The 27,369-nt window shown below is 37.2% G+C and overlaps 1 protein-coding gene and 1 non-coding gene across 5 annotated transcripts in view; one reads left to right on the top strand and one right to left on the bottom strand.

The window, feature by feature from the left end:
- PIBF1 (progesterone immunomodulatory binding factor 1) overlaps nt 1-27,369 on the bottom strand; it is a 230,826-nt gene that overhangs the window by 176,585 nt on the left and 26,872 nt on the right. For all 4 annotated transcript variants that reach the window (XR_011259599.1, XM_069602323.1, XM_069602324.1 and 1 more), the window contains 4 exons: nt 26,553-26,672; nt 5,009-5,142; nt 1,055-1,163; nt 401-582 (listed from right to left, as the gene is read on the bottom strand). Coding sequence is in view for 3 of the 4 variants with exons in the window: in XM_069602323.1 (XP_069458424.1) it covers nt 401-582; nt 1,055-1,163; nt 5,009-5,142; nt 26,553-26,672 (545 nt within the window). In the remaining variant the exon portion in view is untranslated. The remainder of the gene's footprint in view (nt 1-400; nt 583-1,054; nt 1,164-5,008; nt 5,143-26,552; nt 26,673-27,369) is intronic.
- On the top strand, nt 23,926-23,998 carry TRNAG-UCC (transfer RNA glycine (anticodon UCC)). Its single transcript has one exon. It is a non-coding gene; the product is annotated as a tRNA-Gly (tRNA).

Raw genomic sequence — 27,369 nt, 5'->3', positions numbered from 1 at the left:
TCCCATGGACAAAGGAGCCTGGCAGTCTACAGTCCATGGGGCTACAAAGAGTTGGACATGACTGAGCAACTAACATTAAATATATAAAAGTATATAAATACTTTCTTAAAACACTTATATAGAGATTTAAGTCACTGGGAGCTAAAAAGATTATATCATTTTAAAAAATTAATAAAAACAGTAACAGTGTAGATCTCCCTACCTAAAAAAAACAGGCTTTTGGAAAAAAACAAAATGTCTTCAGAAAAAAATCAGTTAGAATATGAGTATCTTGTGAAGAAACAAAAACAATTATCTTAACATTATCCTATAAACCTTATTTGTCCCCAAAGCCAGGAGTTCCCTCAAAGAAGATGGTTTGATTGACATCTATTTTTATGGAAAATCATGTAAATCTTGCCTGGATGTTACGTATTTTTCATACATCTCTTCTCTAGCCTTTTTAGTTTCTTCAAGTTGAGCTTGAAGTCTTTCAAGACGATCCTCTTCGTGGGCACAGCGAACACTAAGCTCCATGTTTTGGCGGTTGAGATACTCTTTATCCTTTTGCAGTAAAGTAACAGTCTGCTGTAAGGTGGCTACCTATACACAGGCAGAGACAGAGTGTCCAGAGCAATGTCATCTTACTTTTCAAGGTTTACTGAATTATTTCTTTCATTTGTGCTTGTGCTCAACATATAAAGAGGCTAATTCTTATCATGAAAATTTCCATCCAAACAGAGCTACTAAAAAGTCCCTTCTTTCCAGCAACTATATCAAAAAAGAAACAATTTCCCTCTCACAATTCTTGCCCTGGGCTATGTCCACAATCACTGTACAATAAAAAAACAAGTGACTCGGGACTTCCCTGGTGGTCCAGTGGTTAAAGAATCCACCCTGCCATGCAGGGATGTAGGGTCAATCCCTGGTCAGGGAACTAAGACTCCACATGCAACGGAACAAAGATCTCAAAAGACCATGACACAATAAAGACCCTGCGTGCCTCAGTGAAGACCCAGTGCACCCAAACAAATGAATATTAAAAACAAACAAACAAGTGACTCTATAAGCTTACCTCTTTTGATAATTCACTTCTTTCTTTAGCTTGAGTTATGTGAGAGGCTTCAAGTACTTCATATTTTCTCCTTAAGTCAGTTGCTTCCTGTTCAAGTGCATCACGCTCACTATAAAATTCAAATACATTTGTTTTTATTAAACTAGAACTCAAGTACATATGTAAATTCTACATCTCTTTTTATAACAAGCATTTTAAAAGGGGTGATTATATTTCAGGAAACTGAACAGAGATATTTCAGTGTCATTCTGTGAACAATAAAGTATCTGCTTTTCAAATTTAGGAGACTCTTTGAGATCTTGCTCAGATAAATATAAATTTATTATCTGTAAAAAATAAATATGTAAGCTACACTGACAAAAGTAAACAATAAAACTTTTAAAGGTATACTCTGGTGTCTTTTCACTAATCATCTTCAATCTAATCTGGAAGTCAAAACTTTTAAAGAATTTAAACATGGCTCTAGGCTTTCAGTTGTTAGGCTCAAAAGCCCTTCACTCATTACTCAGATTGTGTTGCTGATACACAGGCAGGCATTCTTGTGACTGCTTCATTCACAAATTGTTCATGATTACCCAGAGATTCTAATTTCCATTCTTAGATGAGCTCTTTCCCCAACACAGAAAAACTAAGAATTGGACCAAACCTACAAACAGATATCTTAAAAAATGAGCAGAGAAACAGATTTACTATTTCTTAACTTTTCTTCTATAGCCAGAATCAGTTTCTTTGCCCTTTATTTCAGCTACTCTCCTGGTGTTTCCATGGGAGAGCTATTAAAAATTGTTTTTCTTTTCATCAGATTTTCAATAACTCATTCAGAAAGATGACTTCTAAGATTTCTTCTGCTTAACAAAATAGCATATTTATACTTGAGCAAAGCACAAGTTAAAAAATAACAATCACCCATAAACCTACTAACTAAAGATGACTATCAGTATTAACACTCTGGTTCATGTTAACTGTTTTATGTCTTTACATACAAATGTTTTTATTCTCACAAGGTAATGACTTTTGCTATGATTTTTTAGTGTAAAAAAGAAAGATGGGCATATGCATTTTGCTTCTTAAAATTAAATGTGTTTGACTTATCCATATACACTAGGGGCTTCCCAGGTGGCGCCAGTGGTAAAGAACCCGCCTGCCAATGCAGGAGATATAAAGAGATGTGGGTTTGATACCTGGGTCGGGAAGATCTCCTGGAGAAGGAAATGGCAACCCACTCCAGTATTCTTGCCTGGAGAATCCCATGGACAGAGGAGCCTGGTGGGTTACAGTTCATGGGGTTGCAGAGAGTTGCACACAAATGAAGCGATTGAGCGAGCAAATATATACAATCAGGTCTAATTTAATTATTTTAATTGTCACACAGAATTATATTATAGAAATAAATTATAATCTATTTTCTTTTTTTTAATATAACCTGCTCTCCATGCTGCTGTCAAAAAGCATTTGAATTCTTTCTAATAATGATGCAGTTAATTACAATATACCTGTTCTCTTCTGTACATTTGTGAGAATTTATCAAGGACATTAAAGTGATTTTTTCTCCCAGTTTATATTTTTGTGATCAGACCAATTTTTAAAACTCCATTCATTCTACTGAGTAAACCAAAGGATTCTCAGCTTGAGCCACCCTTGCCTGGTTGTTTTCTTGTTCCATTTCTAGCACATGATGATGTTTATTATAGTTTTATTTCTTAGATTCTCATTGTAGAAAACATATATATACATATATATATATATAAATATATATAAAGATGATAAAATGAGACACCTCCCCACCCCACTCCCTGCTTTCATCACTCACCATAAAGAACTATCAACTCATGGCTCATCTTGGCTCATTTACCCATCCTTTCATGGCCACTCTGGATTATTTTGATGACTATGCCTTTTAGTTTTCTCCTTTCATATTTTACCTATTGTTGCTATAGATTTATAGTGGCAGAAAGTGAAAGTTGTTCAGTCGTGCCTGACTCTTTGTGGCCCCACAGACAGTACAGTCCATGGAATTCTCCAGCCTGAATACTGGAGTGGGTAGCCTTTCCCTTCTCCAGGAGATCTTCCCAACCCACGGATCGAACCCAGGTCTCCCACACTGCAGCTGGATTCTTCACAAGCTGAGCCACAGGGAAGCCCTGAGAGATCATCAAAACACCAACTCAAAGTATCATCTTATCATCACAATCTACTTCATTTTTAAATGATTCTTTTGAAATCTAGCTCTATTTGAGAACCCAATCGTATAGCTGTCATGGATTTCAAGCTCTAATAATCTCTACATTTTGATATAAAAATATATACATAGTAACACACACTGCATGCCAGTCATGCCGGGAGTAGGAGTACCAACGTCATATTCCCAAATCCTTGCAAATTTACTTACGGTGTTTTACAGTTTATAAAGCATTCATTCATTTAACAAACACTCACTGAGTGACTACAATGGTTTAAGAATTGTTTTAGGTACAAGTAGACACAGGAGTGAACACTTACAATAATCTCTATATATGGGTATATATGCACACATATATACTTTCATAAAAATTATTCAATCTTCTAAATTTATACAGTGTAGTTATTGTATTAGTACCACCTCACAAATGACAAAACTTAAGCTTAGAATAATTAGAGATTTCCTAAGGGCATATAGCTAAGTAGTGGTTCATTAGTCTATTCCAGCAAAAGGAAAATTATATGCTATAGCTGTTCAGCAGCAACACAATGGGAAACATATCCTCAGAAAGTATCATTTTTTTGAAAGTGTATGTGCCTTTTGTTGAAAAGAAATAGCTGAAAACACTTTAGATAAAACTGCAAAGTACTTAAATTCACTCCATAAAATAAAAACAGTCAAGTAAGAGTTCAAAAATATTTATACACATAGGATTTCCCTGGGTTCCTATCACATTTAAAAAGGCAAAAGCAACTTCTAAATAAAATAAAAACAACTGATATAAAAAGACAATCTAAACTCACCAAGCTGCCAAAACTACACGCTTTTATACAATAAAGAATAAGGTATATATCAAGAGAATAAGAAGACATGGCAAGACTGGGAGAAAATATTGCCAAAGATGTATCTGATAAAGGACTATTATCCAAAATATACAAAGAACTCTTAAAACTTACAGTAAGAAAACAAACAACCCAATTAAAATATAAGCCAAAGACTTTAACAGATACCTCACCAAAGGAGATATACAGATGGTAACTAAGTACATGAAAAGATGTTCCATAGCACCTGTCATCAAAGAAATGCAAATTAAAGCAATGAGATATGAGTACACACCTATTAGAATGTAAAATCCAGAACACTGATAATGAATACTGGCAAGGGTGTGGAGCAACAGGAACTCTCACTCACTGCTGGTGAAAATGCAAAATGGTACAGATACTTTGGGACAGACACTTGGCTGGTTTCTTACAAAACTAAACATACTCTTACCATATGAGTATGTTTACACTCTTTGGTATTTACCCAGAGGAGTTGAAAATTTATGTCCATATAAAAATTGGCACATGAATTTGTATAGCAGCCTTATTCCTAACTGCCAAAACCTGGAAGCAACTAAGATGTCCTTCAGCAGGTGAATGAATAAGTAAACTGTGGTACATCTTGATAGTGGAATATTATTCATCATTCAATGGAATATTATTATTCAATGAGTACTATTCAATAGAATACTATTCATTATTCAAATGATCTATCAAGCCATGAAGAGATATGGAGGAAACTTAAATGTATATAACTAAGTCAAAGAAGCCAATCTGAAAAGGTTCTGTGTGGCATGGTTCCAACTATATGACATTTTAGAAAAGAAAAAACTATGGAAACAGAAAAAAAAGAGAGCTATAAAGTAGCATTAATGATGTTGATGGTAAGAATTCAAGTGACTCTGATGCATGCTAAAAAAGAGAACAAGTAACAAAGACATCTTAACTACTTACCTCTTAACTTTATCATAGTTCTCTTGACGGTAGTCACCTTGCTGAATTAACTGTTTTGTGTCTGCTAATTCTAAGGCCAAACGTTGACATCTAATTTGAAGCTCAGAGTAGTTTCTGCGATCTTCCTCATAAGTCTATAGGTCAAAAACAGTAACAAACCATTCAAACTAAACATACTTGACCAAATTCTGTATTGAATGCTTTTGTTGAACTGTGAGTATCTTTGTAATTTTAAAAAATTCTCAATTTTTCTATTTAGTAATTTTTCCTTACTCAAAGGCCAGTAATCTTAAACTCACTGAGTAGTCTATAAGTTCATTTGTTTAAAACTTGAACCAATACAATATTGTAAAGCAATTAACCTCCAATTAAAATAAATAAATTTATATTAAAAAAATTGAACTCTGTTTTTCATAGAAAAATAGGACAACTATGCTTTGGTGAATAGCATAACACATAAAATGACTACATATGCTAATGACATTTTCAACATTTACTGAGTTACTATTAGATGCGAAAGACACAGAAATGAATGAAACACTGCCCCTGTTCTTGAAGAGTTCACAATGACAGGCAAAGAGCCACATGAATATCAAACATTCACAATGAAAAATAGTTACTGAAAAGATTAACCGTGCAGTTTCAGTTGTGGTATTCAGCAAAAAAGGAGTTTTGTAGTGCCTGGAACACATTTCTACACTGAGCTTTCTCGTACTCATCAAACGAGGAGAAAGGGATTGCAGACATGTGGCAGAGGAGCAGAAGTACAAGCCTTAAATGCGCACTTGGCCCTGCTTCCTACGAGCCTCATTTCTCACCATTTCTCACATTCACAGTTCACCCTAATGAAGATCTGAGGTTCTCTGAACACACTGCTTCCTCTAACCTGTTCTCACTGCCTGAAGACCTGAATACTATCAATACTCCCTTTAGAGTACTGATCTTAGTGTATTATCAAATTAGTTTTTTCACACCAGAGTGTAAACATCTTAAGGGCAGGGACTTTATCTTGTTTGCCATTGGATCTCCATTATTTTATACAGGACTTGGTATACAGTAAGAATGAAATAAATACAATAAATTAATGAAGAAAAACATGAATATGGAAATGGGGAGGAGAAGCAGGACATAGGGATGGAGTTTCTACTTCTGACCCTTTGAACTCAGCAGATCTTGCAAGTGATCATCAGCTCTACCCCCAGAACCTGTCACGTGAAATACATCCTGTCCCAAGTCATTCTTTTTTAAGGAGCTGACGAGCTCAGTGCGGTCACATGCAGGTCACAGACTGACTCAACTATTTCTAAGTGACTGGTCCTGGGCTAGATACTGTAGATACAAAGATGACTAAGACAGTGTTTATGTCCCTTTTAAACTATTAGGCCTGACTGTGAAATGTTAGCTCTAAATTTCTATCAGATGGCTATATGAAAAATGTAATCACGGAAAAATGATACTGGGTGTGTTCTGTGTTGGTAATACTATTCTGCACTGACGTTCTCCATGGGGATGAAATGTTACTAAGAGTTATTTATTAGCAGATCAAAGCTGAGGAGACTCTCATCTCCCCCAAAAAATCACCACACATACCATTTCAGATCTATGTCCCAGAAGATGCTGTAGTTTCCAGTTCTTACCTTTCTAAGCATTACTAATCATCTGTTTTGGGGGAGAACATATAGTGTTATGATTAGGACAGAGATCTCCAGAATTCACCTGCCTAGAACTAAATTACCTGCAGCAGCTCTTGGAGGGGGTTTACCTCTCAGGACGTCAATGCTCTTATCTACCTCACTGGCCCACGGAGCTGCTGTGCAGATTATACCAAGGGACACATGTAAAGCGCTTATAAAAATGCCTAACACATAGTAAACGACCATGAACTATACATTAATATCATCGCAATGCTCTTTCTTTGCTTTGGCTACCAGAGAGATTCTAGCTAAACTGATAGCTCAACTGCACAAAGGCTGAGACAGAATGCTGAGGAAGATAAACATTTAAAGGGTGAGGGAAGGACAGAGTCAAAGGAACCCGAGGGAATATTCACAGAAGCAGAGGGTGAGCCTGGGGTGTGCGGCAGGGACAACCAAACAACTACTTTAAGGAGGCGAGGCTGTCAGGGCTATCAATGACTACTGGGGACAAAACCCACAAACAACACATTAGGGCTTCAGGGATGGGAACAGAAGACAGACTGCCAGGGGCTAAAGCAAATGTATGTAAGCAAAGGACTCAATATGACCTTTTTGGCGCTATTAATAGTATACCTACATTCTTTAATATTTAACTCTATGACCGGGCATATTATTAATATTATCCTCATCTCATTTTTATGGTTGAAGAAAGTAGGCTTGGAGAGGATAAGAACCTCAGAGCTCACAAACAGTATGGTAAAGACTCCAACTGAAATCTGTCAAACACCAGAGCAGAAGGCAATTCTCTCTTCAGTTTAAAAGTAGAGAAAGTAGAGTAGTTAGACAAGAAAACAGGGATACATGAAAGGTTCCAAGAATGGGATTGCTTGAGAATGTCTAAATATAGATATGAAAGAATAGAAAAAGAGGTACTGATACTGGAGAAAACAGGCATGGTGAGGGTTGGGGGGTAAAGCCCCTGAGAAGGCTCCATTTTCTCTGTGAAGACTAGTCTTTAGCCCAGCAGGCATGCTGATCAAGGCAGGCTTTGCTCCAGCTGACAAGAGTATTTAAAACTTGCATTTGGATGTCTTCAGGTAGCTCCTATCAATTCCCAGCAAGCCACAGAACCACTTCTTACCCTACTGGTTCACAGATTTTATATCATCTCTTGGTTTCTGGAGGCATATAATTTTCTACTCTTTGAAAGCAAGCCTCTTGCCACCACAAACAGTAGGAACAAACAAAACAGAAACCGTACAGATGTAAACAGGTTTGTGGCAAGAAACTGGCAGTTCTCATCTGAAGATTTCCATTTTCTCTGTGGAATGAAACACCAACTCATTTGCTGAGAAAGAGAGAGGAGGAAAGCTGAGAGCTAGAGATATGAAGTGTTGAATGCCTAAAATAACTGCTGTGAAAAAGGAGAAAACTAGAAAAAAATTGAATTACAGCACAATTGTGTGGGCCCATTCAAAGTCGGTAACAATAAACTTATAGCTGTGTTACTGCCTTTGTGATTTTCTTTAGTAGTGCTCAGGTAGAAAAATCAGGAGTTGAGATTCTGTCAGGCAGTTTCAATAAAAAGACAGGGAGGAAGCAGAGAACACTGACAAGAGAAAGAACACCAACAAGACAAAGAACACCAAAAAGAGAAAGAACACCAAAAAGAGAAAGAAAACCAACAAGAGAAAGAAAACTTTAAGGCTAAGGCTAAGGCTGCTGCTGCTGCTGCTGCTAAGTTGCTTCAGTCGTGTCCGACTCTGTGCGACCCTGTGGACTGCAGCCTACCAGGCTCCTCCGTCCATGGGATTTTCCTGGCAAGAGTACTGGAGTGGGTTGCCATTGCCTTCTCCTAAGGCTAAGGCTAAAGATAGTCAAAGCTATGATTTTTCCAGTAGTCACGTACAGATGTGAGAGTTGGACCATAAAGAAGGCTGGCACCGAAGAATTGATGCTTTTGAATTGCGGTGTTGGAGAAGACTTTTGAGAGTCCCTTTGAGATTACCTTGGACTACAAGGAGATCAAATCAGTCAATCCTAAAGGAAATCTGTCCTGAATATTCATTGGAAGACCTGATGCTGAAGCTTCAACACTTTGGCCACCTGATGCGAAGAGCTGACTCATTGGAAAAGACTCTGACGCTAGGAAAGCTAGAAGGCAGGAAGAGAAGGGGACGACAGAGCAAGATGGTTGGATGGCATCACCAACACAACGGACATGAGTTTGAGCAAGTTTCGGGAGATGGTGAAGGACAGGGAAGCCTGGCATGCTGCAGTCCATGGGGTCGCAAAGAGTTGGCCATGACTGAGCAACTGAACAACAACAAAAATTGGAAAAGAAGGAGCTAAACAGGATATTAAATTGACTGAATTCAAAGAAGTAAAAAACTTAATTTTTTCAAACGTAAAAAAGAAAACAAAATTTCCAATCACCAACTCTTTCTAGCAGAAAATGTCTAAATAAAAAGTAAACAGGTTTGGTTAACAGCAAGTCTCAGTGTCCTCTTTCAATAAAGGAAAACAAAAAAACCAAAAAACTGCACAGGGATATCAAGGACAAACCAAGTCACTGAGAAGATTTCAGTTTGCAGGTCTCCTCTGTATCTAGAATGGAACTGATTTTGATTGCTGGGCTTAATGTCATTTTTTTTCATCTCCTAAATTATTCATAATAGGAAATAATACAAGGCTACCGCTAGCCTGAAAATAAGTCTGTTATTGTAGCTGCATGTTCCTTGCCTTGTCTCTAACCCTTGGTTTTCTACACACCCACTCTGAAGCTCCCTGAAGTCCTGTTGGATCTCTGGTTATACCCAGGAACCTCACACAGTAGTTACACTGGAAATGCGTGCAGAGTCAACTAACGTTGATATAAAGGGACTATGCAGCACTAGCATTTAAGACAACAAGCTCAAAATGTAGAAAAAGCAACTTTAACAATTAAGGATTAATAAATGGGTTTTCCAACTGAAACGAAAATTATCATCTGAAAAAAAACCCCTCAGTTGAAACATCTCAAAGATTTTGAGAAAAGGTGCGTGAAAGGAGCTTCCATTTCTTAGTCTGGATGGTGGTTAAACATGTATTCTTTGTGTAAAATGTCAGTTACAATTTCTTTATTAATTGCTTTATTAAAGAAAAATTTTTTAAAGCTTTAAAAAAGTGAAGCAAGAGACTTTAACCAAGAAAACGTTAACTGGGGAGGAGTTCTGCAGGGATGCTGGTCTTAGGAATGGAAACGGAGACATGCACGTGAGCGTCACAGCGGAAGGGAAGAGGGCAGAGAGCAATGGAAGAAACACTGTTTTTCACTCTGTGTTTCTCTGCTGTTCAATATAAAAACAAAAAAAATTATGTTACACGGTGTTTTGGCAAAGTTATCAACCATTAGACCTTTAAATAAAGTCTTTATTTCCAAACAACAGCAGCTGAGCAGGACACAATTACAGAATTTCAGAGATGAAAGAAACACGAGATAACACGAGAAATAAGAATCTTCTTATTTCCAAGATAAGAACACTAAGGCCTGAAGGGGTTAAGTGTTTTTGTCCCAGATTCCAGACTGAGCAGAGATAGGGCTAGAATTCAGGTTCTTGAATTCATAAATAGTTCATTCCTTTCTTAACTTCAAGTTCCTGATTTTTACAGATTCTATCCATGGAACCTATAAAACGATTGACTGGAAGTTAATATTATCTACTGCCCAAATCCAGGCTGTTAAAAAAAAAAAAAACTTTAACTGCAAATTTTACAGGTTAAAATATGGCACAGGCATAATTCATAGTTAACTTTAGATTCCCTTCCTTGAAAATAATTACTACAATTATTCCTTAAAACATATTATAAAAATCATAACAAGATAACATTGAATAAATGTTTTCCACAAAAATAAAAATGTATTCAAAGATTCAATTAAATAGGCATATTTTAAACAATTAGCAGCTGCATAAACCCAAAGGCAATTACTTTAGATACAATTTCTAAGCATCATTTAAATCTTTTGTCTCTCACACCACAGATACTGAGAAAAGAATGGTAACCTACAAGTCAAAATAAATCTTCAATAAATGAAGTGATCTCTTGCCTGGGGAGAAATAGAGCAGCTAAGAGAAGTAGAAATGAAATTAGCTATTCTGAGAACATGAGAATTCACTCCTCAGAACTCTTACAAGTTTCACATTGCCTATAACCTACTCCCAGCAAGTAAATATTGAAAAGAACAAGAAACCTAATTAATCTTTGATTGTTAAAGACTGTTCCTTTAAGAGACAACCATCTGTTTGCTGCCAGAGACTACTACTTGTTGTTAAGATCCTCAAGAAATACAATCTTTTTCAAAAAATTTAGACTTCTTCTTTAAAGTGTTGGGGGGGGGGGGGTGGTGGCGGGAAGACAAAACTGAATATAAAAAGTAAGCTAAAAAGAACATGAAAATTTCAATATATGACATGATAATTTTCAATATCTTTTCAATAAATATAAGGTCAAACAAAAGTTTAAGCTTTTTTAAAGGGAAAACTTGGGGCTTCCATGGGAGTTCACTGGTAAAGAATCAGCCTGCCAATGCAGGAAACCCAAGATATGTGGGTTTGATACCTGGGTCGGGAAGATACCCTGTAGTAGGAAATGGCAAACCACTCCAGTATTCTTGCCTGGAAAATTCCATAAACATAAGAGCCTGGCAGGCTACAGTCCATGGAGTCACTAAGAATTATTTACATAAATTTTTTTGTGCACATTTAAACTGTGGAAGTATTTAAAATAACTATGACAATTTACTAGTAAAGCAAAGGTGACTTTCTTTTACCATTAATAAGTCACCTGTTGTTGCATCATACATCCTTACTTGCTCAGACATAACTGAGCAACTGATATATACTGTGGAACTATCCTACATACTAGTTAAAGAGAAGGAAATTTCATATTTTTAATCTCTTTCCTCCCTCTCTTCTCTTTGATATACCATCTGCATCCTCAGGTGACTCACGTTATATAACATGCATTTTTCCCTCTTCTTCTCCATATTCGTATACTCATGAAAACAACACAAATGGGAAGATAGGTTCCTTGGGTAAATCCTAAAATAACTGATATTCTCCAATTCTCTCTTGTCAACGACTACAGAAAATTCCAGTGTGCACTGTATATTGTTTATGTAACCATTTTCTTGTTGTTTTATTGACTAGAATTTATTGTTTCCTGTCCCTCCTTTCCCCTTCCAGCACCTGCTACAGGAAACCTCCCTGTGCACAGTCTTACATGTTAGTATTTTACTCCATGGGACAAGGTTCGAGCGCCACTGGATTGTTGCGCTGAGGAGTGCTTCTTTTTCATTTTAACTGATGCTGCCAGATGTCTTTCCAAGAGATTACAGCAGTTCACTTTTCCGCCAGCAATGTTTGTATCTTTTCTCTTATACCTACATAGATATTAGACCTTTTCCATTTTTGCCAACCTGAGTTCTCATTGTTATTTTAATTGTATAATATTTCCCAAAATGCTAGTTAGTTTGAGCACCTGGACATCTGGATCTGTACTTTCTGTGAAATATCTATTTATAGTCTTTCTCTATTTTTCTATTGGGTTGTCTTTTTCATGTTAATTTCTAAGAGCTTTAAGCAGTACTGATACTAACTTTGGATCATCTACATTCCAATTTTTGTACCAAATGTGTTCTTTAAATATTAAACTTTGCCTGTGGCTTCCTTTTTACTTTTTTCTCTTAAAGCTTTTTGTTTCTCTGTCTTGGCTAAGACTACTCCAACCTCTAGAACACTGTCCAATAGAACTTTCTGCAACGATGACAATGTTCTACATCTGTACCATTCAATAGGCTAGTCACTAACCACCTGTGGCTAGTAAAACTGAGAACATAAATTTTAATTAAATAGCCTCAAGTGGCCATGACCACTATGTTGGACAACTCAGTCCAAAACTTAGCTACTCATAGTTCAGTCCATGAAGGGGCACAGGCTGGGAGGCATCCTAACAATGAACAGTCTCAGGCCCCGACCCAGAACTACTCTGTCAGTTTTCATTTTAACAGGATCCCCAGGTGACTTGTATTTACATTAGAGTTTGAGAAGTACTGCTAATAATCATATAAATTAGGAATTTTTGAGACTCTTCTGTGCCCTGGACTCCACTAGCAATCTGGTGACAACTGTGAATCCCTTCGGAGACTAAAGTTTCCAAAATCAAAAATAAAAATAATGCAGAATTACAAAGGAAACACATTACAGCTGACGCTTGAATAACTAACAGGTTTCAACTGTGCAAGTCCACTTACATGATGATATTTTTCAATAATAAATACTACAATACTACACGATCTGTGGTTGGTTGAATCCGTAAACACAGAATTGCTTAAATCTGTGTCCAAACACAGGTAGGGAGGGCTGACTAGAAGGTCTATGCGGATTTTCAACTGTGCAGAGGGTCAGCACCCCATGTCATTCAAGTATTAATTGCATACTGCAGTAAAACTACTGAAATATTTTTTAAAGTCATACATGTTCTTTTGAAAAATTGAGTCTTTTTATTGTCTTAAAAAAAAAAAGACTTTTTGGCTGTGTGGGGTTTTGTGGCTGCACTTAGGCTTTCCCTAGCTGCAGTGAGTGGGAGGTAATGTTCACTGTGGTGTATGGGCTTCTCTTGTAGAAGAGCACCAGGGCTTCAGTTGGCGCAGCTCACAACCTCTAGAGCGTGGATTCAGGCATTGTACCTCCCAGGCTGAGCTGCTCTGTGGCACTTAGAATCTTAATCAAACCAGAGTCCCTTGCACTGCAAGGCAGATTCTTAACCACTGGATCACTGGGGAAGCCCGACATATGACCTTTTTTCCCTTACTGCATTAAGATAAGATCTAGTGAGGAGTCTAACAACTACGCTAGGGTTGGAATAGTGATGAGCCTATCTCTAAAGATACTTGTGGTAACTACACTGTGATAGGAAAATACCTGAATTCTAATGCTGACAGAGCTCTAGGCAGGGACAAACCTACTGTGGCATTTATAACTAAAGCTCTAAATTTCGGTGAGAAGTGAAAATAATGTTTTTCCCATTCCACCTAGAGGCACGTGGACCCTGAGCTAAAAATTGGCATGATTGTTGAAGTAATGGCCTAGGTTTCCTTTGAAAAATTTTAATCCAACTAGAATTAATACATGTATATAGTATAAAATGTGACAATCAACTTTTCTTTTAACAGATGAGTATCACCCACTTGTGCTAGGACCCTTATACTAAAAAATATTCTTTCTCAACTGAATTGAACTATGGCTATTGTGGTAAATCAGTTCAGTTCAGTTACTCAGTTGTGTCTGACTCTTTGCAACCCCATGGACTGCAGCACTCTAGGCTTCCCAGTCCATTACCAACTCCTGGAGCTTACTCAAACTTATGTTCATCAAGTCGGTGATGCCATCCAACCACCTTATCCTGTCGTCCCCTTTTCCTTTTGCCTTCAATCTTTCCCAGCATCAGGGTCTTTTCCAATGAGTTAGTTCTTTGCATCAGGTGGCCAAAGTATTGGAGTTTTAGCTTCAGCATCAGTCCTTCCAATGAATATTCAGGACTGATCTCCTTTAGGATGGACTGGTTAGATCTCCTTACAGTCCAGGGGACTCTCAAGAGTCTTCTCCAACACCACAGTTCAAAAGCATCAATTCTTCGGCACTCAGCTTTCTTTACAGGACAACTCTCACATCCACACATGACTATTGGAAAAACCATAGCTTTGACTAGACAGATGTTTGTTGCCAAATATTGTAGTAAATAATTAGATCTATTTCTATATTTTGCTCTACTGACATCTGTTTCTATGTCAATATTACATTTAGTTTTGAAGTATAAAGTGGGATCTTGGTAGGAGAAGCATCTCAACGTCCCCTTCCTTTCAATTTTTTCCACCACATTTTTCTTGGCAATTCCAGAACACTTACTTTTTCATATAAGCCAAAATCATTTATTCAAGCCCAATCCTTGGACAGAATTATCTGTCTTCCACCAAAAAAATCAAACACAGAAAATCAGAAAATTCTTGGGATACAGAATAACTGAATTTAATTAATACATTAATATGGGAAAAAATGCTACTTTTATGACTTTTTCTCCTAAGATATGGTGCTTCCAGGTTCAACAATACAATTTAATAGTCCTCTTCATATAAGCCTACTATCTGCATCATGAGTTAATTATTTTCCCCCAAGTCCATCTCTACCAGTTATTTCTCTAAACCTAAAGAAATGCTATTGATCACTTATACATTTCTGCATTAAATTTAGGTGGTTTCTAACAGAAAAAAAATTTAATCTCCTTTCAAAAGTTTACATGGAGAGTTTTTCCTTCTTAGTGCATCTGCTAGGGCCCTCCAAGACTATGTTAGATAATAATAAACAACCCAAGTTTGTGTCTAGTTACTGATTTTTACAGAAAAAGTTCTATAGTTTTGCCATTTAGGATAAAGTATTTTGCTAACATTTTTTGAAAGTAAATACTTAGTCTCCTTCTTAGGAATGTTCACTGAATTTTATAATCTTTTCTCATTTAATGATACAATTAAATGAGTATTCTTCTTTAACTTGCTGATGCAACAGTTTATTCTTTCTGTCCTAAAATATACTGTATTAGACATAAAGCACTATTCTTTTGATAAAATGCTAGAATTCATTTTTGAGCATTTAGAATTTCTGCAACTTTAGTCGTTAAGTAAAAATGGCTGATGGATTTGTTTTGTACTATCTTTCTCAGAGCTTTCCATCTTTTTCAGTACTAGTTTGGTATAGTTAAATTATGGGCCTCCTGGCTGACAGAATGGTAAAGAATCCATCTGCCAGTGCAGGAGATGTGAGTTCGATCCCTGGGTAGGGAAGATCCCCTGGAGAAGGAAATGGCAACCCACTCCAGTACTCTTGCCTGGGAAATCCTATGGACAGAGGAGCCTGGCAGGCTGTAGTCCATGGGGTTGCAAACAGTCAGATACAACTTAGCGACTAAACGACAACTTTTAACAAACTGGAATCAGCTATCCTTATAGAAATCAACTGACCCTACCAGGGCAATATATTTGTGAACCTGGAGCACGTGCCCTGAGTCACTTCAGTCGTGTCCATCTCTTCATGATCCTATAGACTGTAGCCTGCCAGGCTTCTCTGTCTATAGGATTCTCAGGCAAGAATACTGGAGTGGGTTGCCAAGCCTTTCTCCAGGGGTTCTTCCTGATGCAGGGATTGAATTTGCATCTTTTATGTCTCCTGCACTGGCAGGCAGGTTCCTTACTGCCAGTGCCACCTGGGAAGTCTGGCGAATCTGGTAACTTCATTAATCATATACCTTTACTTACTGTTTCCCTTGGAAAGAGATCAAACCGGTCAATCCTAAAGGAAATCAACCCTGAATATTCATTGGAAGGACAGATGCTGAAGCTGAAGATCCAACTTTGGCCACCTGACGCAAAGAGCCGACTCATTGGAAAAGTCCCTGGTGCTGGGAAAGACTGAGGGCAGGAGAAGTGGGCAACAGAAGATGAGATGGTTGGATGGCATCAGTGACTCAATGGATATGAGTTTGAGCAACCTCAGGGAGATGGTGAAGGAAGGGGAAGCCTGGCGTGCTGTAATCCATGGGGTCACAAGGCATCAGACACGACTAGTGACTGAAGAATTCACTGTGTAATACCTCTGCAGTAATTCTTCTCTTCAAGTTCTCCACTTTTACTTAGTGTGGTAATCTACATTTTGTTGGGACATTTCTTTCAGTTTTTAAGACTGTCACCACAGAGCTACATGCAATATTAATTAATGTCCAATAATCGCAAACTCCTTATTTTACTGTTCTTTTCTCTTTCTAAAATTGACTACTATATGCTTTTATTTTCCATCCTTCTCTTCAATTATAAAGGTAATTTAAGGCTATAGATTTTCCTCTGGCACAGCTCTAAATAAGTCTAAAAGATTTTGATGTAAAATGTTCTTGTTTTCATATTTTTATTTACTCTATGATTTAAAAAGTGTTTTTCTTGTTTATTACTTTTGACCTAAAAAAAAGTTTCTTAATTTCCAAATTTATTTCCAGTCCCCTTTAAATGACCACTACTGAATTAAAATAAAAATAGGAACTATTAAATCTGTCCTTAACATTTAAATCTTTTACTATGTAGCCAAGTATATACATGATAGTTTTGTAAACTTTTCATTGAATTAAATTAATTAATTAATTTACTGGCCACCCTGTGTAGCTTATGGGATCTTAGATCCCCTAGGAGGAATTAAATCTTAAGCACTGGACAGCCAGGGAATTCCCTTCATTGACATTAAAAAAAAAAAAAAAAAGATTATCCCCTGGCCAAGGAATTTTAAACTCTATTATAACAAGTAAATCAAAATTATTGCCTCATTTCTTCTAGCCCTGACTCATTTTTATGTCTATAAGATATATTCAATTCAGAAGGAAGTACATTATAAACTTTCCTATCATTATTATACTTTTATTAATTTCTCCTTGTTTTTGTAAAACTCTTCTCTTTAATTATGTTTCTTGATTGTTGTTGTTGTTAAGTTGTAAGTCTGTCTGACTCTTTGCAACCCTATGAACTGCAGTACTCCAGGCTTTCCTGTCCTTTACTGTCCCATAGGATTTGCTCAAACTCATGTCCATTGAGTCAATGATGCCATCCAACCATCTCATCCTCTGATACAGAGAAGTTTATAGCCAAAGTATTGGATCTTTAGCATCAATATTAGTCCTTCCAATGAATATTCAGGGCTGATTTCCTTCAGGATTGACTGGTTTGATCTGCTTGCAGTCCAAGGGACTCTCAACAGTCTTCTCCAGCAACATAGTTCAAAAGCATCAATTCTTTGGTGCTAACCTTCTTTATGGTCCAGCTCTCACATCCATACATGACTACTGGAAAAACTATAGCTTTGACTATACAGACATTTGTTGGCAAAGGGATGAGACGTCTCTGCTCTTTAATATCTTGTCTAGGTTTGCCATAGCTTTCCTTCCAAGGAGCAAGCACCTTTTAATTTCATGGCTGCAGTCACTGTCCACAGTGATTTTGGAGCCCAAGAAAATAAAATCTGTCACTGCTTCCACTTTTTCCCCTTCTATTTGCCATGAAATGCGGGGATTGGATGCCATGATCTTAGGTTTTTGAATGCTGAGTTTTAAGCCAGCTTTTTCATTCTCCTCTTTCAACCCTCATCAAGAGGCCCTTTAGGTTCTCTTTACTTTCTGCTATTAAGTGGTATTATCTGCATATTTGAAGTTGTTGATATTTCTCCCAGCAATCTTGATTCCAGTTTGTGAGTCATCCAGCCTGTATGACATTTCTCATGAAATATCCTGTATATAAGTTAAACAAGCAGAGTGACAATAGTCAGGCTTATTGTACTCCTTTCCCAATTTTGAACCAGTCCATTGTTCCATATTCTAATTGCTGCTTCTTGACCTACATACAGGTTTCTTAGAAGATAGGTAAGGTGGTTTGATATTCCCATCTCTTTAAGAATTTTCCAAAATTTGTTATGATCTACACAGTTAAATAGTGGAAACAGTGTCAGACTTTATTTTGGGGGGCTCCAAAATCGCTGCAGATGGTGATTGCAGCCGTGAAATTAAAAGATGCTTACTCCTTGGAAGGAAAGTTATGACCAATCTAGACAGCATATTAAAATGCAGAAACATTACTTTGCCAACAAAGGTCCATCTAGTCAAGGCTATGGTTTTTCCATTAGTCATGTATGGATGTAAGAGTTGGACTGTGAAGAAAGCTGAGCGCCGAAGAACTGATGCTTGTGAACTGCAGTGTAGGATAAGTGCAGTGCAGTCCCTTGGACTGCAAGAAGATCCAACCAGTTCATCCTAAAGGAGATCAGTCCTGGGTGTTCATTGGAAGGACTGATGCTGAGGCTGAAACTCCAATACTTTGGCCACCTGACGCGAAGAGTTGACTCACTGGAAAAGACCCTAATGCTGGGAAGGATTGGGGGCAGGAGGAAAAGGGGACAACAGAGGATGAGGACAACAGAGGATGGCATCACCGACTCGATAGATATGGGTTTGGGTAGACTCTGAGAGCTGGTGATGGACAGGGAGGCCTGGCATGCTGCGATTCATGGGGTTGCAGAGAGTTGGACACGACTGAGCGACTGAACTGAACTGAATGAATTTGTCAGATACTCTAAAATAATTATAACTGATGAGTACCATCATAGCATGTATCTAACAAGGGAATTTTAAATTCATCTTTGGGCAGGATAAAACAGAAACTTCAGAAAACAAACAGTTAAAGTAATCCCTGAAATGAAAAAAAACCTGAATCACAAGTATGTATCATTAATGAAATGCTTCATTTTCATTCAAATAAAGACAGGATTATTCAGGTATGAATACTTAAGATGAGCCTCAAGGTAATCTTGCAGAAGTTTTCTCAACAAATGTAACTATGTTTCCTAAACAAGGAAGTTCTCTTGAACAAAACACTTTTGCTTCCTAGTTACCAAAGCTCTCATAAGAGAAAAATATTGCATAATTTCCTTATGAAACTTTGGGCTTCCCTGGTGGTTCAGTGGTAAAGAATCTGACTGCCAATGCAGGAGATGTGGGTTCGATCCCTGGTCTGGGAAGATCCCCTGGAGAAGGAAATGGCAACCCACTCCAGTATTCTTGCCTGGGAAATCCCATGGACAGAGGAACCTGGAGGGCTATGGTCCATGGGATAACTAGAGATTCAGACACAAGTTTGGGACTAAACAACAACATGAAACTTAATGTCATTCCACACAGACTCATTAATGCCTTATTAGTATTAACATTTATTTCTTTTGAAATGAAAGAAGCATGCTGAAAATAACTCTACAATAGCATAACAGATGCAAATAGCTTAACTACATGCACTAGACCAGAATTCTGACCTATTACAAAGAGATTTCATAAATAGAAAATAAAAGTACAGCACTTATGAGAACACTAAGTACTATACACAAGTTCACATATGTAACAGCTCAAAATATGCTATAATTAGACTATGTTACTGACCCTTAAAGACTCTAAACTTGAAGTAAAAGATGAGCCTTATTTTCCAGTGTTAGTATCTACAATAGATATTATTTCCAAATAACTAAAGATGTAGAAAAAATTAATGAAAGAAAATTCAAGAAATCTACTAAAAGGTCAAAAAATCAGCTTCTATTACATTTCTAAATCAGTTTTTCATCTCATATATGCCACCAGGTAGCAGAATATATGAATAAAAGTATAACTAAGTGTGTACTTGTGGGGCTTTAACATCTTTGAATGTATCTGTTAGGTATAATTATGATATCAGGGTTAATAACTGAGACACCTTTGATCTGGCATATTATGCCAGAAAAGTTTGTTTCTTAAAATTCTATCTCCCAGTTATAGATCAACTTAGTTTTATTAGGAAGACATAGTATTTGATTGGTTTAAGGAAACAGATATGAAATAAGAAATATAAAGGAAAATAAGGTAACACAGTAAAGCTCTGGCAATGACAGTATTTTTTGAGCAGCCCAAAACTGATTACAGAAATCAGTGGATATATGCTGCCACCATGTGGTCAACAAAATTAAGATCATTTTGGAAAAGACCAACTTAATCCCACAGTCTTAGTAGAGTGGAAAGTTTGTTTCCTTAACTCCCAGTTATAAAACTCAGAGACATAACTAAAAAATATCTTAATACACATGGGACTGTCATGATCCTGTCACTTTTGAGGCATTTATGTTTGTCAACTGTTGCCTCCTCTTTTAAGTTTCTATTAATTTACTACTTGTTTTATGTTCTATTTTTTAAAGGTCAAAAAATCACATTCTACTACATTTCTTAATCAGTTTCTCATCTCATATCTGTGGGGTTTTCCAGCAGTCATGTATGGATGTGAGAGTTTCTTTATAGAAAGCTGAGTGCCGAAGAACTGATGCTTTTGAAGTGCAGTGTTGGAGAAGCCTCTTGAGAGTGCCTTGGACTGCAAGATCCAACCAGTGAATCTTAGAGGAGATCAGTCCTGAATACTGGAAAGACTGATGCTGAAGCTGAAACTCCAACACTTTGCCACCTGATGTGAAGAACTGACTCACTGGAAAAGACCCTGATGCTGGGAAACATTGAAGGTGGGAGGAGAAAGGGACAACAGAGGATGAGATGGTTGGATGGCATCACCAACTCAATGGACATGAGCTTGAGGAAGCTCTGGGTGTTGATGATGGACAGGGAAGCCTCGCAGGCTGCAGTCCATGGGGTCACAAAGAGTCGGACACAATTGAGTGACTGAACTGAACTGTTCTATGAAATAATACTACCTTCTTGTATTTGTCCTGAGTTTATCCTCTTGCAAGTCAATCCTCACCTTATGTGATTTCATGATTTTGTGATTTCTATGAACTTCAATTACACTTTCCCCAGCTGTTGGGGTTCATTTGACCCATCTTAATCTCTATGTCCTCAGATACTAAACTCAGTTGCCCAAATACCAGAGTTTAGTTTCTAAATTCTGAACTTTATAGCTATATAAGGAATTCAATAATTATTAATAAATAAGATGTGCAAACAACCAAAGTCACAATGTCCAAAACTGTACATTTTGTTCAAGGTCTAGTGATGTATTTTATTTTACTTTTAATATTTCCCCTAATAATGCCTAGGAGAAACCTAGATAGCATATTAAAAAGCAAAGACATCACTTTGTCAAGAAAAGTCTGCATAGTTAAAGCTATGGTTTTTCCAGTAGTCATGTACAAATGTGAGAGTTGGACCATAAAGAAGGCTAAGTGCCGAAGAATTGACGCTTTCGAATTGTGGTACTTTCCTTTGGACTGCAAGGAAATCAAACTAGTCAATCCTAAAGGAGATCAACCCTGACTATTCATTGGAAAGACTGATACTGAAGCTGAAGCTCTAGTACTTCAACCACCTGATGCAAAGAGCTGTCTCAATGGAAAAGACCTGATGCTGGGAAAGACTGCAAAAGGAGAAGAGGGCGGCAGATGATAAGATGGTGAGACAGCATCACAGACTCAATGGACGTGAATGTGAGCAAACTCCAGGAGACAGTGAAGGACAGGGAAGCCTGGTGTGCTGCAGTCCATGGGTCACAAAGAGCTGGACACTACTTAGCGACGGGACAACAACAAATAATGCCTCATGAGTCATCACCCCTGTCAGTACAAAGTTAAAAATGTTGAAAGACTCTCTAACAAAGCCAAGGTTCCTTTTAGAGAAAACAGTGGGTTTCAAAGCCAAATATTTCACATGCACAGAATCTATTTTCTTTTTCTTCACTTGTGTTTCAGACAAAATTGTAAGGTGGTTCCATTTCTGGTGATGAATCTGTAAGTCCCCATCTGACCAACCCTACTGGCAATACAATCTCAAATTCTGGCAAAATATAAAACAACCACCTGAACGCACAAGAAAGTGACCCAAATCAGGCAGATTCTGGAGGGATATAATCTATAAGAGGAAGAATGGAACAGCACTGGGTGAATTTCCCCGTGTCTCTCTCTCTCTCTTTTTTTTTTTTTTTTTAAAAAGCCTTTTAGCTGGAAGGCAGAGCTACCACGTGCCAAGTAAGATGACAGATGTATAAGAGAAAATCCTTCATCTTTTTAGCTTGAAGAAGCAGAAAACAGAGTATGGGTAACTCAGATGCTCTAAAGTGAGGAGGGAATTCTAGAGACAGAGAAGGGGAACTCTATTCTGTGGATAATCTCTGCCAAATATCTGGCTGACCTCTGAACAACATATATGTAGGACAGACCCAAGCAGTCCTACTTAAGCCAAAAAAAAAACCACCTCAACTGAAATTTCATGTGCTGCCCAAAAGACATAGTATACAGCTTGAGCATAAATCAGTTAAATTCCTGCTACAACAAAAACATCAGTAACTGTCAAAATGCAGTCTATCCAACATAGCAGTTGTACTATTCAGATCTACATTTACTCTATGATTTAAATAAACAATTTAAAAAGTTATCTGACCTTTGAAGAAACAGGAAAATGTGACCCATTCTTAAAAGAAAAGATAATCAACAAAAACCAACTCTGAGGTGACCCAGATTTTGGAATTGGCACAGAAAGATTTTCAAGTAGAGGTTTTAACTATTCTCAGTGGTATAAAGGAAAATATGCTCATAATGAAAAAACAAATACCAGAGCAATAAAAACAATAATAAACAACAAATAGAAATCTAGAAGTAAAAAGTATCACTCTTAAATTTTATCTAAGGAAAAACAAAAATGTATGTCCACACAAAGCCAATGTTCAAAAGTCTGGGGCAGCTTCATTTATAATGGGTTCAAAGTGGAAATAACTCAAATACCCATCAAGGGAGAATGAATATATCCATACAATTAAATATTCCCCAGCAATATAAAGGAACTACTGATACATTAAAAAAAAATCTGGCAATTTCTAATAAAATAAATATTACTGGTGGATGGACAGATTAAGGTAAGTATAAATTATCAGGCAGAAATTAGGTGTTCCCTGTAAATTTTTTTCTAGCTATCTATAGCTTGAAAACTTTCATAATAAAACAGAAAAAAATTATACTCTCTAGGGATGCTAATCAATTTTGAATGTGCTAATTTGGGGATCATAAGCTATGAGATGTATAAAAGAAAACACATTGGTTATAATATTTACTTGTCTTCTGAGATGGTCCTCCAATTTGCCTTACTGGTAACAGTATTCTACCCCTCAAAAACTTTGCTGTCTGTAAATTTGATAGTTTACTTTGTGCTTCCTTTCTAATATGTTTACTGTTTGTTTCCCTGCCCTCCTTTTAAAATATAATTTTCACAAGGCTGGAGATCTTTGTTTTATTCACTGAGGTACCCCACATACCTATAACAATGCTTGGCACATAACAGATGTATAGTGAATATTTATTGACTGAATTTTATTCTCATAATAATGACCATGTAAATGAGGGAAGAGTTACATATTCTCATCTGTATTTTTATCATGGGAACTGAAGGGAAGGGTAGAGAAGACTAAGTCCTTTATCCAAGATCATCACACCATCATCAAACTGCAGAGATGAAACTTAAACTAGTATCTCTGAATTCCCCAAATATCAAAGCAGTAAATAATTTAACAAACCACCTCAAAAAATAAACCTCCACAAAATAGTGTCAAACAAAATTTCTTTTAACATTAAATATTAACATTGATTCACTATACCCTTATAAAAAAAAGGTCCTTGCTGGTTTGACTTTTCATTTAAAATATTCAGTCTAGGGACTTCCTTGGTGGTCCAATGGTTAAGGCTCTGCACTTCCACTGCAGAGGGCTCAGGTTCGATTCCTGGTCAGGAAACTAAATCCCACTAAGATCCTACATGGCATAGCCAAAAAATAAATAAAAAATATAAATAAAATAAAAATATTCATTCTATGTTTTCTTTGTGTTGCGTAAGCTGGGTAAGGCCCTTCACAGAGCAGAAAATCTAACTTTAAGGGTGGTTTCAATACAAAAGTAATTCCATATGTTTAAACCATATTCTCTGAGTTTCTAAGACCTTTTATTATAGAGATAAGGCATTAACTGTTTTTTCCTGAATGTGATTCAATTTTTCCTTTATAGTATGAAATTCAGAAAGAGTTTCAAGACATAGGATTATATTTTTAGCTGAAAGGTGGTAAAACTTTAAGAAGCAAACTTATAGATGGAAAGGTTCAGTGATGGTTAATTTTTTATGTCAACTTGGTTAGACCATGGTACCCAAATATTTTGTCAAACATTATATTAGATGTTTCTGTGAAGACATTTTTTAAGCTGAGATTAACATTTAAACCAGTAGACTTTGAGGACAGCAGTTTACCTCCCATATGGGCCTCATCCAATCAGTTAAGGCCTTAGTAAAACTGAGACTGAATAAGAAGGAATTTTGTCAGCAGACAGTCTTTGGACTCAAACTGCAACCTTCTCTTGAATTTCCAGGCTGCCTGCTTACGCTGTTAAGATTTTGGACTCGCCAAGCCTCTACAGGGGCTTCCCAGGTGGCGCTAGTGGTAAAGAACCCACCTGCCAATGCAGGAGATGTAAAAGACGTAGGTTTGATCCCTGGGTCTAGAAGATCCCCTGGAGGAGGGCGTGGCAACCAACTCCAGTACCCTTGCCTGGAGAATCCCATGGACATAGGAGCCTGGTGGGCTGCAGTCCATAGGGGTGCAGAGTTGGACACGACTGAAGCGATTTAGCATACACGCACATAAGTTTGCACATAGTCTGCTACAACTATATGAGCAAATTTCTTAAAATATTTCTCTATCTATAAACATTTATTTATCCTGTTGGTTTTGTTTTTTCGGGAGAACTCGAACATGTTCACAAACAAAACTGCTTCTGTGTTTAAGAATTATCAGTGCACTAAAAACACTCAGGGACCCTATGAATGAAACCAGTGTTAATCATCTATGCTTTCATGTCAATAAAACACTAAAGGTATTAGTAAGGTTGAAACAAACTAAAATCTGGGATATAATGCCATTACTGACCCTTGAGAGTAGAGAGACTTGCTTTACCATACAGTAAAAATATGATAATTTTAGAGATTCAGGACTCTTTTTTGGGGGGGTCGAAGAGTCCTTTGTTCAGGAGAAATCACTTGTAGAATCCCCAAATGTCAAAAGTGATTTAAAACAGAGGTGGTTTGATAGAAACGAGGCTAGAAAGCTCTTCCAGACTCCCTCTGAAATACAAGAAGTCCTTGATGGATGCTGAGGTACCATAAAGTGTGGCAGAACCAAGTCTGAAAACGCGTCTGCCTTGTCCCTGACAAACCCTGTGCCACCGCCGCCACCACCACCCTGGCCATTTAACAGAGACAAGGGAAAGTAAATGACTTGCTCAAGGCTGCAAAATTAGTTAGAAGACAAACGGAGGCCTTAGAACTTTGTCCTTTATTATTGTGACTCTGGATGCAAATTTTTTTTTTAAATTAAGAGCTATCTTTCTAAATGTGCACAACAATGTGGTAGGTTAGCAGCAGAAAAAAACCACCACACTGTGGCATCGCTCCTGATGACTTCAGTGCTCCTACCAGAAGAAGGAAGCTGAGCCTTCATTTGCCTGCAACAGTGGCTCTATACTAACAACAGAAGTAGATTCCATCCAGCACTAATAGTGCTACAAATCAGAGCATCAAAATCTAAATTAAATCACAATACTTTATTTCTGGAAAGTAGGTCTTTGGTAAAAGTTGCCCTTGAAGTAGGACACAAAATAGCTATTTATATGCAACTTTACTAAAAATCACATTTTTACTTTGAAACACAAGTGTGGGCACTTCAATGGAATGAATGGAAAAATAAGATTATTTTCTCCATTTGACAGAGCAGGAAACACTGAATGACTTGTTCAAGGTCACACAAAAAATGAGTGTCAAGATCTCATCTAAGATATAACTCCACCTTACTAGAATTTGAACTCTGGAAGGGCAGACACTTGTATTCACCCCTGTCAGCACCTGGCATGGCATCAGGCCTCACAGGGATGGATGCTATTATCAGAGCACGTGCTCTGAACAGGTATTAGGGGAAGTAACTGTATTAAGAGACTAAATGACTAATAAATGGACCAGCTCCCTTTCGTATCATCCACAGGGTGGATCTGTAATGAAGAACTCAGAATGAAATGAATTACAAGAACAAAACACTCAGCTGGGGATTATAGGTCAGTATCATGGATGTACCCTATCAGTCTTTAAGATGGCTATTTGCAGTCTCATCTCCTTCCCACTACTTATGAAGAATCACAGCAGTCAGCATGGTCAAGTCCCATTTTTCTATCACTGACTTTTATATTCCTTATCACAAATCTTAAGACCTCCTTGGAGTCTCTTACCACCAGGGATCAAAATTAGACAAACCTCAGTCAGTTGTTTCAGTTGACCTTTGTTTGCACTTAATTCTTCTGCCAGGTCATTCTTTTTCACTTGTAGTTCAGAGATTTCCCTTCTCAATGGATTCACTAGTTCATAGAACCGAATCTTTAAAAAAAAAAAAAAAATCAACAAACAGTCGTGCAACACAAATTACAATTAAAATTTGCTAATTAATAGTACTCTCAATTATCAGTAGTATAAATAAAAGTATTAAGGTAATAAAGAAAAGTGTTAAGGGGTTTCAGATTATATGCCTATACACTAAATTTTGTTTGCTCAAAACTAAAACAAGGTGGTCTTTAATTGGCCCTGACTTCTCCACTAATACTTTGAGTTCAATTTAGTCCCTTTAAGGCCCAGATTATCTGTAAGTCCCCGGCCCTGACACAGTCTCTCTTTCCTCTCTTCTATCAATACTTCACTTCCTCCTTACTTCTCACCTACTACTATAGCTAATTCTACACTATCAGCTTATTTCCTGAACATATCAAGTGTTCAGAAGTTTTGCTCTTGCTATTTCCTCTGATAGGAAAGCAAGCTTTTCCCCATATGTAAATATATGGCTCATGCTTTCACTCCCTTCAGGCCTCTGATCAGATATGACCTTATCAGTAAAACCTTCCCTGACTCCCCTGAGATTATATATATATATATATATATATATATATATATATATATATATATATATTTGGCCAGGCTACACTGTTTGAGGGATTTTAGTTCCTCAGTCAGGGACTGAACCCAGGCCTGTGGCAGTGAGAGCATGGAGTCCTAACACTAGACTGCAGGGAATTCCCTTGCC

This window comes from Ovis canadensis, chromosome 10 (assembly GCF_042477335.2).
Source record: "Ovis canadensis isolate MfBH-ARS-UI-01 breed Bighorn chromosome 10, ARS-UI_OviCan_v2, whole genome shotgun sequence".
NCBI lineage: Eukaryota > Metazoa > Chordata > Mammalia > Artiodactyla > Bovidae > Ovis > Ovis canadensis.
This window is presented reverse-complemented; position numbering and strand designations above follow the sequence as displayed.